The sequence below is a fragment of the Nerophis lumbriciformis genome, linkage group LG39, assembly GCF_033978685.3.
Source record: "Nerophis lumbriciformis linkage group LG39, RoL_Nlum_v2.1, whole genome shotgun sequence".
Lineage (NCBI taxonomy): Eukaryota > Metazoa > Chordata > Actinopteri > Syngnathiformes > Syngnathidae > Nerophis > Nerophis lumbriciformis.
The window spans coordinates 13,421,443-13,440,794 of NC_084586.2; the positions used below are offsets into that span (position 1 = coordinate 13,421,443).

Genomic DNA, 19,352 nt, shown 5'->3' on the forward strand with positions numbered 1-19,352 from the left:
TGATGGCTTCATCTGGCCAGGATCTTCAGCTCTCACTGGATCGGTTCGCAGCCGAGTGTGAAGCGACTGGGATGAGAATCAGCACCTCCAAGTCCGAGTCCATGGTTCTCGCCCGGAAAAGGGTGGAGTGCCATCTCCGGGTTGGGGAGGAGATCTTGCCCCAAGTGGAGGAGTTCAAGTACCTCGGAGTCTTGTTCACGAGTGAGGGAAGAGTGGATCGTGAGATCGACAGGCGGATCGGTGCGGCGTCTTCAGTAATGCGGACGCTGTATCGATCCGTTGTGGTGAAGAAGGAACTGAGCCGGAAGGCAAAGCTCGCAATTTACCGGTCGATCTACGTTCCCATCCTCACCTATGGTCATAAGCTTTGGGTCATGACCGAAAGGACAAGATCACGGGTACAAGCGGCCGAAATGAGTTTTCTCCGCTGGGTGGCGGGGCTCTCCCTTAGAGATAGGGTGAGAAGCTCTGCCATTCGGGGGGAGCTCAAAGTAAAGCCGCTGCTCCTCCACATCGAGAGGAGCCAGATGAGGTGGTTCGGGCATCTGGTCAGGATACCACCCGAACGCCTCCCTAGGGAGGTGTTTAGTGCACGTCCGACCGGTAGGAGGCTGCGGGGAAGACCCAGGACACGTTGGGAAGACTATGTCTTCCGGCTGGCCTGGGAACGCCTCGGGGTCCCACAGGAAGAGCTGGACGAAGTGGCTGGGTAGAGGGAAGTCTGGGCTTCCCTGCTTAGGCTGCTGCCCCCGCGACCCAACCTCGGATAAGCGGAAGAAGATAGATGGATGGATGGATCTCTTGATATGATGACTTAGTCCATAAGTAACAAACGTGTACTTCATGTTTAGTGACATGCTATTTCTTATTTTTACACTTTTTCTTCCAAATTCCATTGTATGTTATACTCTTCTGACACCACCAGATGGCAGTATAAGTGTCCACATAAGTGGCCATAAGACCCCAATTCAGTAGTATACACAATTTTTGAAAAAAGAGCTAAAAGGTGCATGTGGCCACTAAGCCTTTAGTTAAAGTCACTCTAAGAAGTGGTGTCCCTAATGTTGTGTCCATACCTTCTGGTGGGCGATGACGGGCATGGGGGAGTCCATCCTGGGAGTGGCTATGGGAACTGGTGCAGGGCGCCTGGATCTAAACATGACACAGGAAAAAAATTAAGCACGTGTTACGAAGAAAAAAACACTTTGCCATGTTTACTTCTGCATGGTGAGCGAGAGTCGAGTGGTGGCAGCCTTGATCTTGTTCTGGGCCTCCAGGTGCGTCAAGCCGTCGGTGCTGGTGCCGTCGATGGCTGAGATGATGTCGCCCTGGGACAGGCTGCCGCCCGACGCCTTACTGCCTGCCGTTATCTATAATGAGCCAGGGGAGTCGGGTGAATGGACTCAAAAACCACTATTACTAGTTATTCTTGTTATTATTATTATTATTATTGTTATTATTATCGAGGCCCTTTATGGCCGTGTAAGCACGCTCAGTTTAGGTCAAAGCACCACTTGATGGAGCCTGCGTATGTTCGTGGTTAGAGATTGGATTGATGGCTCATTAGAGGGAGCCATTCTTTTAAGAGCTGGTCAAATGACTGTGTGGAGGTCTTGCTACTCCGGGTTCTCTGGACCACCAATGACGGACATGACAGCCGTGTTCATCTTTGTGAACAATGATTTATTTTGCAATAAGTTGTCCTTCTTGTGCTTTTCAGCCATGTTAAAGTTTCTCTCGCTCACGCTCGTTCTCCACCATCAACAACCTCCTCTCCTTCCCGACTGCTGCCTTTAACAGAGCGACAGGCGATCAGATAAACACTCACAGCTGTGTCGTCTACGCACCTGTCACTAATCTTGAAGCCGGTCCTGACACACCCCGCTTCGCTGCAGGTCCGCAGGCCACGCCCACGCCCCCCCCCCACAGACTGGCTCGTTATTGTTTTTTTTATTATTATCAAGAAATCCATCACTAATATGAGTTGTACAATACAATGTAGATCGGAATAACTTCATTTACACAAATATTACTCTATTGGTGAGAATTACCAAAATCATTTTTTACCTTGAAAATCATTTTTTACCTTGAAAATCATTTTTTACCTTGAAAAAAAAAATTTACCTTGAAAATTTTTTTTTTACCTTGAAAATCATTTTTTACCTTCAAAAAAAAAATTTACCTTGAAAATTTTTTTTTACCTTGAAAATCATTTTTTTCTTTGAAAATCATTTTTTACCTTGAAAATCATTTTTTACATTGAAAAAAAAAATTTACCTTGAAAAATTTTTTTTACCTTGAAAGTCATTTTTTACCTTGAAAATCATTTTCTACCTTGAAAAAAAATTTTTACCTTGAAAAAAATTTTTTACCTTGAAAATCATTTTTTACCTTAAAAATCATTTTTAACCTTGAAAAACAATATTTACCTTGAAAAAGTTTTTTTACCTTGAAAATCATTTTTTACCTTGAAAATAATTTTTTACATAGAAAAATTTTTTTTACCTTGAAATTTTTTTTTACCTTGAAAATCATTTTTTACCTTGAAAAAAAAAATTTACCTTAAAAAATTTTTTTTACCTTAAAAATTTTTTAATTCATTTTTTAAAATCCTTTCATTTTCTCAAAACTCGACAGTGAATTAAAAAATATATTATATTTTTTATATAGCGCTTTTCTCTAGTGACTCAAAGTGCTTTACATAGTGAAACCCAATATCTAAGTTACATTTAAACCAGTGTGGGTGGCACTGGGAGCAGGTGGGTAAAGTGTCTTGCCCAAGGACACAACAGCAGTGACTAGGATGGCGGAAGCGGGGATCGAACCTGCAACCCTCAAGTCGCTGGCACGGCCGTTCTACCAACCGAGCTATACCGCCCCAGTGCGGCTTATAACCCGGTGTTTCTAATGTACGGAATCATTTTGGTTGTGCTTACCAACCTCGAAGCTATTTTATTTGGTACATGGTGAAATGATAAGTGTGACCAAGTTGAAAAACTTATTCGGGTGTTACCATTTAGTGGTCAATTGTACGGAATATGTACTGTACTGTGCAATCTACTAATAAAAATAAAGTTCTTACTTATATCTGTCAGTAAACTGGCCATGAAAGCACTAAAACATACCGGTGTAGTGAGTGTACATTATTCACCCAAGAAACTTTAGTTATTAGAGAGTTCTGGTTGGACGGTTTTTCACGGGACACATTTTAGGCGTTGTTATTGCACTAGTGAGCCACGGATGAGGATCCTGAAGCGACTGTCGGAAAGCGGCTTGAAAATGGTCTGTAAAACATAATTTATGCAACATTTTGACCAAAGAACTACCATCACATGTTATGTAGACCACAAGGAAGTCTTTTACATTTACAATAAATAAATAATAAGACCCCTTTAATGCGCCTTACAATCTGGTTCGCCTTTTGTATGAAAAAAAGACCTGAATAGACCCGCTCATCGGCAGTGCGCCTTATAATCCGGTGCGCCCTAAAGTCCGGAAAATACGGTAAACTAAAATATATTGGCTATATTTAAATTTTTGGGTCATGTTTTCATTGTAAACATTCCACAAGGTGTTGCCATATTTCCATGCTTTGTCAGTGACATCACTAGTTTGAATTTCCCCTCACCTAAAAAAAACTTTGTTGCATTTTAACTATACATAAAAAAATACACAAATAATAGCTTAGAATAAAATGCATTAATGGATATAAAAAATATAAATACAACTTTTTTGCCGATATTCTGATGTTGTCCGACTCTTAATTACCGATTCCGATATCAACCGATACCGATATATACAGTCGTGGAATTAACACATTATTAGTAGCGGTAGCGGGGGTGTATATTGTAGCGTCCCGGAAGAGTTAGTGCCGCAAGGGGTTCTGGGTATTTGTTCTGTTGTGTCTATGTTGTGTTACGGTGCGGATGTTCTCCCGTGTTCACAGTGTGGCGCATATTTGTAACAGTGTTAAAGTTGTGTATACGGCCACTCTCAGTGTGACCTGTATGGCTGTTGACCAAGTATGCTTGCATTCACTTGTTTGTGGGAAAAGCCGTAGATATTATGTGACTGGGCCGGCACGCAAAGGCAGTGCCTTTAAGGTTTATTGGCGCTCTGTACTTTTCCCTACGTCCGTGTACACAGCGGCGTTTTAAAAACGTCATACATTTTACTTTTTGAAACCGATACCGATAATTTCCGATATTACATTTTAAAGCATTTATCGGCCGACAATATCGGCAGTCCGATACTATCGGACATCTCTAAATACAACGATAATAAAAATTAGGACATGATAAAAATGTGAGTACAAACGATACACTTAAACTACTACACTATGCACCGGAAAAGTGAATCCAAAGTATATAAATAGATACAAGTAAAAAAAATAGTGGTTTAAAAAAATTTGTATTTCTATCTGTAAATAATAGATATAAAAAAAAGTGAATCCCATTGCTAACAATAACAACTGGAATTTGTTGTCATCGTTCACTTAAAATAGTTGTTCAAAGGACTTGATTTATTGGAGAATGTCACATGTCTACGAGTGCTACTTAATTGTACAATTGCTACTAATGTTTGCACATAAGCCGCTACAATATAAGTCAACAAGTTCAAAGCAAAATACTACATTACTATAACTCTGTACTTCTGTACAGTTTATCTCGCAAGGTCAGGGCTATATAGCATGGCAAGGGAGCTAGCTAAGTAGATATTATTTTCATGTACGTAGATGTTGTATGATTTAGCTTCATAGATAGTTAGATGTCTAAAAAGTTTAGTGTTTGTTCATACATCTACTTCAAGGTGTCCAAAGTGTGGCCCGGGTTACAGAATTTTTTAACAGCCCGTGGAACATTCTAAAAATACTATTACTAAAAAAAAAAAACATCAAGTGGAAATAAAGAGCAAAGAGATGTACAGTACTGTAATGAGAAAACATTGAATTGTTGAGACTAATAATACAAAGCTGCCATTAAGGCTGTTTTTTTTTTTTTTTTAAACTGTCATTTCGCAAAAATTAATAATGAATCAAAATCAATGTTGTTATAAATTATGGACCTATTTAAGGCTCCAATTACTTCACACTCAAAAAACCAAAAACAAACAAAAATGAATAAATAAATTATATATATATATATATATATATATATATATATATATATATATATATATATATATATATATATATATATATATATATGTCTTAATAAGGTTATCCAAAAAATAGTGCTCGATACCGTAGTAGAGCGCAATATATGTATGTGTGGGAAAAAAATCACAAGACTACTTCATCTCTACAGGCCTGTTTCATGAGGGGGTTCCCTCAATCATCAGGAGATTTTAATGGGAGCATTCACATACCATGGTTTATATAGGGCACAGAGTGGGTGGGTACAGGCTGGCGTAGGGGCGTGGTGATTGGCTCATGTGTTACCTAGGAGGTGTTTCCGTCTGTGGCGGCATGCTGTTACAATTTCGCTGCGCTTGTTGAGGGATGACAGGTCTGGACGGTAAATAATAAACAGTTTCTCTTTCAAGCATAGGTTGAAATAAAAATAAAAGATGCAACCTATGCTTGAAAGAGAAACTGTTTATTATTTACCGTCCAGACCTGTCATCCCTCAACAAGCGCAGCGAAATTGTAACAGCATGCCGCCACAGACGGAAACACCTCCTAGGTAACACATGAGCCAATTGCCACGCCCCTACGCCAGCCTGTACCCACCCACTCTGTGCCCTATATAAACCATGGTATGTGAATGCTCCCATTAAAATCTCCTGATGATTGAGGGAACCCCCTCATGAAACAGGCCTGTAGAGATGAAATAGTCTTGTGATTTTTTTTCCCACACACATATATATATATATATATATATATATATATATATATATATATATATATATATATATATATATATATATATGATTTTTTCTCACACTTTGAGTGGGACCTTTTTAGATCCACAACACCTTAACTTTTCATAAACCCTGTCATTGCTCAAAAAACCTATTAATTAATCAAAATCAAAGTTGGAATGAAATATTGACTTATTCAAGACTTCAATTATTTCAGATTAAATACACCACTTCAAATACATTTTGGAGGGAAATAAAGCATATTTTGTGTTTGCCGTAAAAAACAGGGTTTTCTTTGACAAGAAGGGCATACAACATAAAAAAAATTAATCTAACTTTATATCGACGGATAGATCTGTAGTTGATCTCGGGATTTTAGCATTGAAAGTAAAAAAAAACCCAAAATATTAACATGCATTACTTTTAAAACTTTTATGACTGACACCCTTCGGATCCACAGGAGTTATAACATTTACCAAACTTAAAGGGAGCCCTAAAGGCAATTTGTTTTTTTTATTGAAATAAATAAAATATATACATATAATATATATATATATATATATATATATATATATATATATATATATATATATATATATATATATATATATATGTATTAGTAGTTTGTTTGCTAGAGAGCAAAGTAGTCTGGAAGTAGCTATTTTAAAACAGGTAAACAACAATAACAAAGAAACAAAATGGAAGTCAGGAGGGGCCAATCATTACTACTGTCCTGATGCCGACTCAACTTAAATTTTCTCCAGGAAAGACATGACCATTTCTTTAAAGCCGTGAAACTACACACTACCACCTACAGTATTGGGTCTAAGTTTACAGTCAACTCGTTAAAAGGTTAAAAATAAGCGACGCTACCGATGCCTGTGGGATGATTGACACCCGGGAGGCCCCCCTGCCCTTGCACCCTCCTCGCCAAACACACACACACACCTGCTACTGACATTCACTCTCGCCCAATCTTCTATTAACATCCTGCAAAATGCAACAACATAGATTGTAACGACACATTTTTAAATGACATTCCTATTTGTTGCTCCTGATTTTTGCAGGAATTTGTGCAAGTAAATGTAATTTTAGGAGCCACACTTAAGAAATGTATCTATTTAAATTTGCAAGTAGGGATTGTTTTTTATCCCAAGCAATAATAAAACAATATAAAACACTATAAAGACTATAAGTAAGTAGTATAAATACATAGTATAAAAAAACTATACTGTAAAATAGTAAGAAAGTGTGCCGCTCTAAAATGTGTCATGGCTAACACGACGCTAACAAGGAAATTCTCGCTTTCTTTTCTTAGATGTTGGCTAAAATAGCGGGCCAAAACAGGAGCTCGCCGTGGAGTGGGGTGGGGGCCACTGCGTCAACGTGCAATGGCGGCGGCGTTTTATGTTAAAACCCCGTCAGAACCCATGGGGGGACTTAAATACCAGGCGCAGGATCAAGTCCGGGATCAGGGAACAATAGCTTGGCTATAAAAGTCGCCATCAATCAGGGTTCAACTTTTCCGGCATGACGCTGAGTCCCGCTTCTGCTTTCGGGTTAGCTGCTCGTATTCCTCGGGAATATCTGGAAGCGCACCCTTGAGATCTTGCAAGATCAGCGTTCTTGATCGTTCAAAGTGGACATCGCCTACTTGGATGCTGATGAGAGTGTCGATAATGTTATTTGTGTATGAAAGACATTTAAAGGGCCGCCGCTGCTCTTATCACATTACATAACACACACACACACACACACACACACACACACACACACACACACACACACACACACACACACACACACACACACACACACACTCGGTCATGTTATCGTGCTGTCCAAAGTGAGGCCCGGGGGCACAGTTAAACAAAAAAAGACAGCAAAATAGTTGTGTACGTTTTTTACTTCATCATTATGGAGTAGTCTGTTTTAAGTTAAAAATCGATTTTGAGTATTATGAATGCTCCAAAAAATCAATTCAAATTTTAAAATATATTTCTATTTTTTTTGGCAATTGTTTTTTAATTTTTTTTAAGAATGCATTTTGATTTTTTGTAATATTTTTTATTTTTTTGAAGTCTTTTTAAGCCAACAGTGTGTATACAAGTCGTCCGTTTTTTATCATTATTGATTAGTTTTTTTGTCTGTTTTAAGTTAAAAATGGAATTTGAGTATTAGGAGTGCTCCAAAAAGTCGATTCAAATTAAAAAATATATTTCTATATATTTTTTTGCAATTTCTTTAGCATTTTTTTTAAGAATCCATTTAGATTTTTGTAATATTTTTAATTTCTTTATACGGTCTTTTTAGGCCAACATTGTATATAAGTTATCCGTTTTTTACTTTATCATTATGGATTAGTTTTTTGTCTGTTTTAAGTTAAAAATAAATTTTTAGTATTAGTAGTGCTCCAAAAAATCGATTCAAATAAAAAAAAAAAATTTCTATATATTTTTTAAAATTTCTTACATTTTTTTTTTTTAAGAATCCATTTTGATTTTTGTAATATTTTTTATTTCTTTAAACAGTCTTTGTAGGCCAACACTGTTTATATAAGTCGTCCGTTTTTTACTTTATCATTATGGATTAGTTTTTTTGTTTGTTTTAAGTTAAAATCGATTTTGAGTATCAGGAGTGCGTTAAAAAATCTATTCAAATTAAAAATTATTTTACTATATTTTCTTTGCAATTTCTTTAACATTTTTTTAAAGAATCAATTTAGATTTTTGTAATATTTTTTATTTCCTTGAACAGTCTTTATAGGCCAACACTTTGTATACAAGTCGTCCGTTTTTTACTTGATCATTATTGATTCGTTTTTTTGTCTGTTTTAAGTTAAAAATGGAATTTGAGTATTAGGAGTGCCCCAAAAAATCGATTCAAATTAAAAAATATATTTCTTTATTTTTTTTGCAAGTTTTTTTTTTTTTTTTTTTTTAAGAATCCATTTAGATTTTTGTAATATTTTTTATTTCTTTACACAGTCTTTTTAGGCCAACACTGTGTATATAAGTCGTCCGTTTTTTACTTTATCATTATGGATTTGTTTTTTGTCTGTTTTAAGTAAAAAAAAATCGATTTTGAGTATTAGGAGTTCTCCAAAAAAACAATTCAAATTAAAAAATATATTTCTATTTTTTTTTTTTTGCAATTTCTTTAAAAAAAATGTTAAGAATCCATTTTGATTTTTGTAATATTTTTAATTTCTTTAAACAGTCTTTTTAGGCCAACACGGTGTATATAAGTCATCCGTTTTTTACTTTATAATTATGGATTAGTTTTTTAGTCTGTTTTAACTTAAAAATGGAATTTGAGTATTAGGAGTGCCCCAAAAAATCGATTCAAATTAAAAAATATATTTCTTTTTTTTTTTTGCAAGTTTCTTTTTTTTTTTTTTTAAGAATCCATTTAGATTTTTGTAATATTTTTTATTTCTTTACACAATCTTTTTAGGCCAACACTGTGTATATAAGTCGTCCGTTTTTTACTTTATCATTACGGATTAGTTTTCTGTCTGTTTTAAGTAAAAAATCGATTTTGAGTAGTAGGCCAGCTCCAAAAATTCAATTCAAATTAAAAAACATTTCTATATTTGTTTTGCAATTTCTTTAGCATTTTTTTTAAGAATCCATTTAGATTTTTGTTATATTTTTTATTTCTTTAACAGTCTTGTTAGGCCAACACTGTGTATATAAGTCGTCCGTTTTTTACTTTATCATTATGGATTAGTTTCTTGTCTGTTAAGTTAAAAAAAGACATTTTAAGTATTAGGAGTGCTCCAAAAAATCGATTCAAATTAAAAAAAAAAATTTTTTTGCAATTTCTTTCAAATTTAAAAAAAATATCCATTTTGATTATTGTAATATTTTTTTATATCTTTAAACAGTCTTTTTAGGCCAACACTGTGTATATAAGTCCTCCGTTTTTTACTTTATCATTATTGATTTTTTTTTGGTCTATTTTAAGTTAAAAATGGAATTTGAGTATTAGGAGTGCTCCAAAAAATTGATTCAAATAAAAAAATATATTCTATATATTTTTTGCAATTTCTTAAATTTTTTTTTTAAGAATCCATTTAGATTTTTGTAAGATTTTTTATTTCTTTAAACAGTCTTTTTAGGCCAAGACTGTGTATATAAGTCATCCGTTTTTTACTTTATCATTATGGATTACAGTAGTTTTTTGTCTGCTTTAAGTTAAAAATTGAATGTGAGTATTAGGAGGGCTCCAAAAAATCGATTCAAATAAAAAAATATATTTATAGATTTTTTTATTTGCAATTGTTTAAAAAAAAAAAAATTTAAGAATCCATTTCGATTTTTGTAATATTTTTTATTTCTTTAACAGTCTTGTTAGGCCAACACTGTGTATATAAGTCGTCCATTTTTTACTTTATCATTATGGATTACTTTCTTGTCTGTTAAGTTAAAAAAATACATTTTAAGTATTAGGAGTGCTCCAAAAAATCGATTCAAATAAAAAAAAAAAATTTTTTTCCCCTAGTGTGTGGATGTGAGTGTGAATGTTGTCTGTCTATCTGTGTTGGCCCTGCGATGAGGTGGCGACTTGTCCAGGGTGTACCCCGCCTTCCGCCCGATTGTAGCTGAGATAGGCTCCAGCGCCCCCCGCGACCCCAAAGGGAATAAGCGGTAGAAAATGGATGGATGGATGGATATTTTTTGCAATTTCTTTCAAATTTAAAAAAAATATCCATTTTGATTTTTGTAATATTTTTTTATATCTTTAAACAGTCTTTTTAGGCCAACACTGTGTATATAAGTCCTCCGTTTTTTTACTTTATCATTATTGATTTTTTTTGGTCTATTTTAAGTTAAAAATGGAATTTGAGTATTAGGAGTGCTCCAAAAAAATTGATTCAAATAAAAAAATATATTCTATATATTTTTTGCAATTTCTTAAAATTTTTTTTTAAGAATCCATTTAGATTTTTGTAAGATTTTTTATTTCTTTAAACAGTTTTTTTAGGCCAACACTGTGTATATAAGTCGTCCATTTTTTACTTTATCATTATGGATTACTTTCTTGTCCGTTAAGTTAAAAAACTAAATTTTGAGTATCAGGAGTGCTCCAAAAAATCGATTCAAATTAAAAAAAAAAATTTTTTTTGCAATTTCTTTGAAATTTAAAAAAAATATCCATTTTGATTTTTGTAATATTCTTTTATATCTTTAAACAGTCTTTTTAGGCCAACACTGTGTATATAAGTCCTCCGTTTTTTACTTTATCATTATTGATTTTTTTTGGGTCTATTTTAAGTTAAAAATGGAATTTGAGTATTAGGAGTGCTCCAAAAAATTGATTCAAATAAAAAAATATATTCTATATATTTTTTGCAATTTCTTAAATTTTTTTTTTAAGAATCCATTTAGATTTTTGTAAGATTTTTTATTTCTTTAAACAGTCTTTTTAGGCCAACACTGTGTATATAAGTCATCCGTTTTTTACTTTATCATTATGGATTAGTTTCTTGTTTGTTAAGTTAAAAAAATAAATTTTGGTATTAGGTGTGCTCCAAAAAATCGATTCAAATTAAAAAATATATATTTTTTGCAATTTCTTTCAAATTAAAAAAAAAAATCCATTTTGATTTTTTAAATATTTTTTTATATCTTTAAACAGTCTTTTTAGGCCAACACTTTGTATCTTCCGTTTTTTACTTTATTATTATTGATTTTTTTGTGTGTCTATTTTAAGTTAAAAATGGAATTTGATTATTACAAGTGCTCCAAAAAATGTATTCAAATAAAAAAAAAATATTTCTATATATTTTTAGCAATTTTCTTAAACATTTTTTTTAAGAATCCATCTAGATTTTTGTAACATTTTTTATTTCTTTAAACAGTCTTTTTAGGCCAACAGTCGTCCGTTTTTTTACTTTATCATTATGGATTAGTTTTTTATCTGCTTTAAGTTAAAAATCGAATGTGAGTATTAGGAGGGCTCCAAAAAATCTATTCAAATTAAAAAGTATATTTCTATATATATATATATATATTTTTTTAAGAATCCATTTTGATTTTTGTAATATTTTTTATTTCTTTAAACAGTCTTTTTAGGCCAACATTGTGTATAGAAGTCGTTCGTCAGCAGCCAAGATGAGCTTTTGTAACCTGTTTTGAAAAGGTTTCATGACTATTTATATACCAAATAACATATTATGGTAATCGTGTTGAATCGGGAATCGATTCTGAATCGAGTCGTCACCCCAAGAATGGGAATCAAATCATGAGGCGAGTACGCGGGGCCTGATCCGAAGTAAACGATGCATTCAAGTGCCGTCAAGTGTTTCTGGGCGTCACTTACCCTGGAGATGGTGAGCGGCATGTTGAAGTCCTTCCCGCCCTGGAGCCTGAAGCCCCACGGCGCCGGGCCGTTCAGCGTCACCGTGTACGTGCTCATGTCGGGCCTGGATGAGTGTGTGTGCGCGTGTGTGTGTGTGTGTGTGTGTGTGTGTGTGTCGTCCTGGCTCTTCGGGCTCGCCCCTGGTATCCTTCTAATGCGGTCGTGTATCCCGCCCCGCCTTTGCACCGTGCTCCTGCGTCAGGCCTTGAGGCGTCACTGTGATCCCTCGCCGCTCTCGGAGCTGGAGGTCGGGTGGGGCGGGGCACCGGTGGGCGGGGCTTCTGTGACGTACACGTGTTGCACACACACACACGTAAACACACACACAGGAAGGTGGGCTTTTTTAGCCAACAAACAACCTCTTTTTTCTGAAAAATGTTAAATAATAATACTGTAAAAATGTGTTTATGAATATTAACGGTGGGTTTCTCGCCTGCTGGGTGGGGGCTGGACAAGGGCCTAAGAATAGCAGACACGGGGACCCCTGTGGCCCCTTATAAGGCATGTAACCAGAAGCCCCAGAGTGCCTTAGTGCCCATGCACTTGCAGCCAATATAGACCTCTCTTACTGCAACACATTCTCTCTCTCTCTCTCTCTCCATCTCTCTCTCTCTCTCTCTCTCTCTCTCTCTCTCTCTCTCTCTCTCTCTCTCTCTCTCTCTCTCTCTCTCTCCCCTATATCTTGCCTCCCCCTTCCTCATTAGAGGTGATGTCATCTACTTCCTTGTGGTGTTAACCTGCATGCATGTCATTCAATTAGCACAGATGTGTCCAAAGTGCAGCCCAGAGGCCATTTGCGGCCTGCAGCTAATTTTTTATCGGCCGGCGGCACATTGCAAAAATACTACTACCCCCCAAAAAACATAAGAAAGTGGACTAAAAGAGCAAACAAGTGAAATTTACCGTATTTTTCGGACTATAAGGCGCACTTCAAATCCTTTCATTTTCTCAAAACTTGACAGTGCGCCTTATGTACGACATAATTCTGGTTGTGCTTACTGACCTCGAAGCAATTTTATTTGGTACATGGTGAAATGATAAGTGTGACCAGTAGATGGCAGTCACACATAAGAGATACGTGTACACTGCGATATGACTCAAGTAAACAACACCGAAATGTTATATGTTCCATTGAAAATATTTAAAATCTACACAGTTCTCAAAAATCCATCAAAATGTTTTAGTACAACTTTGATAAGCTATGAAGCCGCATAGGTTATTCTTAGGATTTTTTCACCACTTAATGTCTAGATAAATTTTGGATCTATCTGTCAATAAAGTAAAAAAAAAAAAAAAGTTTTAAGTCCTTTTGTTGAGAAAACCTCGTTTTTATGGAAAAGACACAAAACATGCAATATTTCCCCCCCCCAAAAAATTCCACAGTTAAATAGTTGATGTGAAGTAATTGGAGTCTTGAATAGGTCATAATTTATAACAACATTGATATTATTAACATTCATTATATATATTAACTTTCATTATTATGTTTGAGCAATGACAATAAAAAAAAAAAAATCACACAAAAATTCTTAGGGAACCAAAAGGGCCTCACTCATAAAAGTGTTAAAAAAAATATTTTTTACTTTCAACTTCAGATCAATCCGTCAATTATAAGTTTTCATTATTTTGTTATGCTCTTTTATGCTCTTTTTGTAACAGAAAACTGTTTTTAATGGCAAACGCACAAAATATGCAATATTTCTCCCAAAAAATATGTTTAAATGGAATATTAGAGTAGTAGTTGGAGCCTGGAGTAAGTCAACAAGTCATAACAACATTGACATGATTCATAACAACATGATTCATTATTATTTTTTGAGCATTGAGTTAAAAAAAACCCCACTAAAATTCTTAGGCATGCAAATGGGCCTTACTCATAAAAGTGTTAAAAATAAGTCATACATTATTTTATTTTTTTACTTTCAGCGCTTGAATCTGGAGATCAACTTCAGATATATATAACCCGCTTGATGGATTGTACTGTGCGTCAACATAGGAGTATTATTAGGGTGTGTGTATAAGTTAAGACATATTATCTGATGTTTTGTTTTGCAATATTATGCAAAAGCAACTTTTCTTACCTCCTGATACCTGCTGATCTGTATTTGGGATCTGCATAAATCCTAAAAATGTGCGTCATTTGCGGCCTGCAGCTAATTTTTTAACGGCCGGCGGCACATTGTAAAAATACTATTATCCTCCTGAAAACATAAAAAAGTGGACTAAAAGAGCAAACAAGTGAGATTTAACAAGAAAAAGTTGCAATGTTCTCTAATAAGACAAAGCTGCCATGCTTTTTTTTTTTTAACTGTCATTGCTAAAAAAATTTTTTTTTAAATTCAATGTTATTGAATTACTTCACAAAAACTAAACTTATAATTGATGGATTGATCTGAAGTTGATCTACAGATTTTATGCGCAGAAAGTAAAAAAAAATAAAAAATGTCTGACTTATTTTTAACACTTTTATGGCGCGCTTAAAATCCTTTCATTTTCTCAAAAGTCGACAGTGCGCCTAATGTACGGAATAATTTTGGTTGTGCTTACCGACCTCGAAGCTATTTTATTTGGCACATGGTGAAATGATAAGTGTGACCAGTAGTTGGCAGTCACACATAAGAGATACGTGTAGACTGCAAACTAACTCAAGTAAACAACACCAAAATGTTATATGTTCCATTGAAACTATAGAACATTACACACGGCGCTCAAAAATCTATCAAAATGTTTTAGTACGACTTTGGTAAGCTATGACGCCGCACCGCTTGATGGATTGTACTGTGCTTCAACATCGGAGTATTATTATGGTGTGTGTATAAGGTAAGACATATTATCTGGTGATTTGTTTCGCAATATTATGCAAAATAAACTTTTCTTACCTTCTGGTACCTGCTGATCTGTATTTGGGATCTGCATCAATCCTAAAAATTTGCGCCATTTGCGGCCCGCAGCTAATTTTTTTAACGGCCGGCGGCACATTGTAAAAATACTATTACCCCCCAGAAAACATAATAAAGTGGACTAAAAGAGCAAACAAGTGAGATTTAACAAGAAAAAGTTGCAATGTTCTCTAATAAGACAAAGCTGCCATGCTTTTTATTTTATTTTTTATTTGTCATTGCTAAAAAATTTTTTTTAATCAAAATCAAAATTCTATGTTATTGAATTACTTCACGAAAATTATTCCACTTTGAAATATTTTTTATTTAATTTTTCAAATGTTCCATCGCATTTTTTGTGCGTTTGCCATAAAAAAAACAGTTTTCTATGACAAACACACACAAAACAAGCTCAAAAAAATTAATTAAACTTATAATTGACGGTTTGATCTGAAATTGATCTCCAGATTTAAGCGCTGAAAGTAAAAAAATAAAATAATGCATGACTTATTTTTCACACTTTTATGAAAGAGGCCCATTTGCATCCCTAAGAATTTTAGTTTTTTTTTTTTTTTTTTTTTAACTCATTGCTCAAAAAATAATAATGAATCATGTTGTGATGAATCATGTCAATGTTATGACTTGTTGACTTACTCCAGGCTCCAACTACTTCACATCTAATATTCCATTAAAACATATTTTTTGGGAGAAATATTGCATATTTTGTGCGTTTGCCATTAAAAACAGTTTTCTGTTACTAAAAGAGCATAAAAGAGCATAACAAAATAATGAAAACTTATAATTGACGGATTGATCTGAAGTTGAAAGTAAAAAATATATTTTTTAACACTTTTATGAGTGAGGCCCTTTTGGTTCCCTAAGAATTTTTGTGTGATTTTTTTTTTTTATTGTCATTGCTCAAACATAATAATGAAAGTTAATATATATAATGAATGTTAATAATATCAATATTGTTATAAATTATGACCTATTCAAGACTCCAATTACTTCACATCAACTATTTAACTGTGGAATTTTTTTGGGTGGGGAAATATTGCATGTTTTGTGTCTTTTCCATGAAAATGGGGTTTTCTCAACAAAAGGACTTAAAACTTTTTTTTTTTTTTTACTTTATTGACAGATAGATCCAAAGTTTATCTAGACATTAAGTGGTGAAAAAAAAGTTAAAATATGACTTACCGTGTATTTTGGTAAAATCCTTTCATTTTCTCAAAAGTCGTCTTATAACCCGGTGCGCCTAATGAACGGAATAATTTTGGTTGTGCTTACCGACCTCGAAGCTATTTTATTTGGTACATGGTGAAACGATAAGTGTGACCAGTAGATGGCAGTCGCACATAAGAGATACGTGTAGACTGCAAAATAACTCAAGTAAACACCAACATTTTATATGTTCCATTGAGAATATAGAACATTACACACAGCGCTCAAAAATCTATCAAAATGTTTTAGTACGACTTTGGTAAGCTATGAAGCCGCACCGCTTGATGGATTGTACTGTGCGTCAACATAGGAGTATTATTATGGTGTGTGTATAAGGTAAGACATATTATCTGGTGTTTTGTTTCGCAATATTATGCAAAAGCAACTTTTCTTACCTTCTGGTACCTGCTTATATGTATTTGGGATCTGCATAAGCCCTGAAATTTGTACGCCTCCGCCTTTGTAGTCCGTGATGACACCGTAGTCGATAAGCTTCTTCTTTTTTCTCTATCTTCTTGTTATGGGACATTCATCCTCCGCTGTTGCCATTTCTAATATAAAATAGTGTAAAGTTCTTACTTATATCTGTCCGTAAACTCGCCATTAAAGCGCTAAAACATACCGGTGAGTTTACATTATTCACCCAAGGAACTTTAGTTATTAGAGAGTTCCGATCGGACGGTTTTTCACGTTGTTGTTGCATTATTGAGCCACGGATGAGAAAATGCTGCTCTGTTATTGATTGAAGTAAAGTCTGAATGTCATTAAAACAGTTAGCTCCGTCTTTTGACACTTCTTACACTCCCGTCCTTGCACGCTACACCGCTACAACAAAGATGACGGAGAAAAGACGCTGCTGAAGTAAATAAGACCGCCCACAAACCGGCCCATGCTGAAGTGACTGTCAGAAAGCGGCTTGAAGATGATCTGTAAAACATCATCTATGCAACATTTTGACCAAAGAACCACCATCACATGTTATGTAGACCACAAGGACGTCTTTTATATTTAGAAAAAAATAAAAATAATATGACATGTGCCTTAAAATCCGGTGCGCCTTTTGTATGAAAATAGACCTGAATAGACCCGCTGAAAAAAAATAAAAATCTATATATTATATGTGGAAACTGTTTGGACAACTCTGAATTAGCACAAACAAGAACAAAAATGTGTTTATGCCCATGATGGTGCACCCAGGAGAGGATTATAGGAGCTAAAAGAAGTAAAGCGTGCCAGTAAGAGGATTTGAAGAGCATAAATTAATATGTGTAATATATGTATATGTTTATCTGTGTTAGCTAAGCAGTTCAAACGGAATATAAAAGGAGCTGCGAAATGATTAATAATCATAAAAAAAAGTGAGCAAATCAAAGAAAATGACAGCGGGGAGAAAGTGTGAGTAAAGCTGCTAACCTCAATTAACCCAGGCAAAGATTGTCTATTGAAGGAGGAACACTCGCTTCCTAGTTCTGTCAATCAATTAACCTTTTTTTTTATTACATTATTGTTGCATGTAGAATGAAAAGAAAAAAATGCAGTGCAGTTCTCTGACGTCAGATTGAAAATGAAAATAAAATACCAGCTATTACCTGCAGAGAGCGCCGGAGCTCCACAAGTCAGGCAGGTAGGCTCATTGGACAAGGTCAAAGGGCAAGCCAGCAGGGTTGACACGCTGACATGATAATTATTAGTGTGAATATTCGTCAGTGTGATTCTCAAACATGTTGGATATACTGAGGTTTTAGCACGTTATTTGCTTTGGACATACAGTAGATAATTAATACAATAGTTATTAAATACATATTTATTATACATTATTAATTAATTAATAATAATAATTATAATAAATATATTGGTTGTATTATTTATTGTCACTATTTAATAATTTATTGAATAATAATAGTTATAGCCTTACACCATATGCATCACCATTAACAAATCAGTTTTTTGATTGAAACTTTTATTAGTAGATTGCACAGTACAGTACATATTCCGTACAATTGACCACTAAATGGTAACACCCCAATAAGTTTTTCAACTTGTTTGAGTCGGGGTCCATGTAAATCAATTTATGGTACAAATATATACTATCATCATAATACAATCATCACACAAGTTAATCATCAGAGTATATACATTGAATTATTTACATTATTTACAATCCGGGGGGTGGGATGAGGAGGGTTTGGTTGATATCAACACTTCAGTCATCAACAATTGCTTCATCAGACAAATGGACATTGAAACAGTGTAGGTCTGACTTGGTAGGATATGTACAGCGAACAGAGAACATAGTGAGTTCAGAAAGCATAAGAACAAGTATATACATTAGAAATACATTTGATTATTTACATTTGGTTATTTTCAATCCGGGGAGGTGGGATGTGGAGGGGGGAGGGTGTTAGTCAAGGTTTGAAGTTGCCTGGAGGTGTTGTTTTAGTGCGGTTTTGAAGGAGAATAGAGATGCACTTTCTTTTACACCTGTTGGGAGTGCCTTCCATATTGATGTGGCATAGAAGGAGAATGAGTTAAGACATTTGTTAGATCGGAAACTGGGTTTAACGTAGTTTGTGGAGCTCCCCCTGAACTACACACAGAATGATCCCGAGCGCAGGATCGAACCCAGGACCTTCGTATTGTGAGGCAGATGCACTAACCCCTCACGCACCGTGCTGCCTGCTTCCAATTAAGGCACCGCACTTTCTATAATTATAGCTTTACACCACTGAAATACAACCAGAAAATACAACAGAATATTACATTATTAATTAAATAATAAAATATTAATAATGAATAAAATAATAACTAGATGAGGTAATTCATGAAGGAATTGCGTGTGAATGCTCCAATGCTGAAGTTGAACTGAAATCCAGGAATTTTTTTTAGAATTGTTGAAGTAGAGCACACAAAAGTCCCAAACAGGCTGAATATTTTGAAGTTGGAACAGTTTGAATCAGATGAGAAATGTGGGAGTTTTGGAAGTTTGAAGATTGTCCCATTGATTTCAATGGAAATTTTCCC

The 19,352-nt window shown here is 34.6% G+C and overlaps 1 protein-coding gene across 2 annotated transcripts in view; it reads right to left on the reverse strand.

Moving 5' to 3' along the window:
• ldb3b (LIM domain binding 3b) overlaps window positions 1–12,433 on the reverse strand; it is a 43,549-nt gene extending 31,116 nt beyond the window's left edge. For both annotated transcript variants that reach the window (XM_061931783.1, XM_061931782.1), the window contains exons 1-3: window positions 12,190–12,433; window positions 1,219–1,370; window positions 1,077–1,152 (exon numbers count right to left, since the gene is read on the reverse strand). In XM_061931783.1, coding sequence (XP_061787767.1) covers window positions 1,077–1,152; window positions 1,219–1,370; window positions 12,190–12,285 — 324 coding nt within the window. In that variant the 5' untranslated portion in view covers window positions 12,286–12,433. The remainder of the gene's footprint in view (window positions 1–1,076; window positions 1,153–1,218; window positions 1,371–12,189) is intronic.
• Between the last annotated feature and the right edge of the window lie 6,919 nt (window positions 12,434–19,352).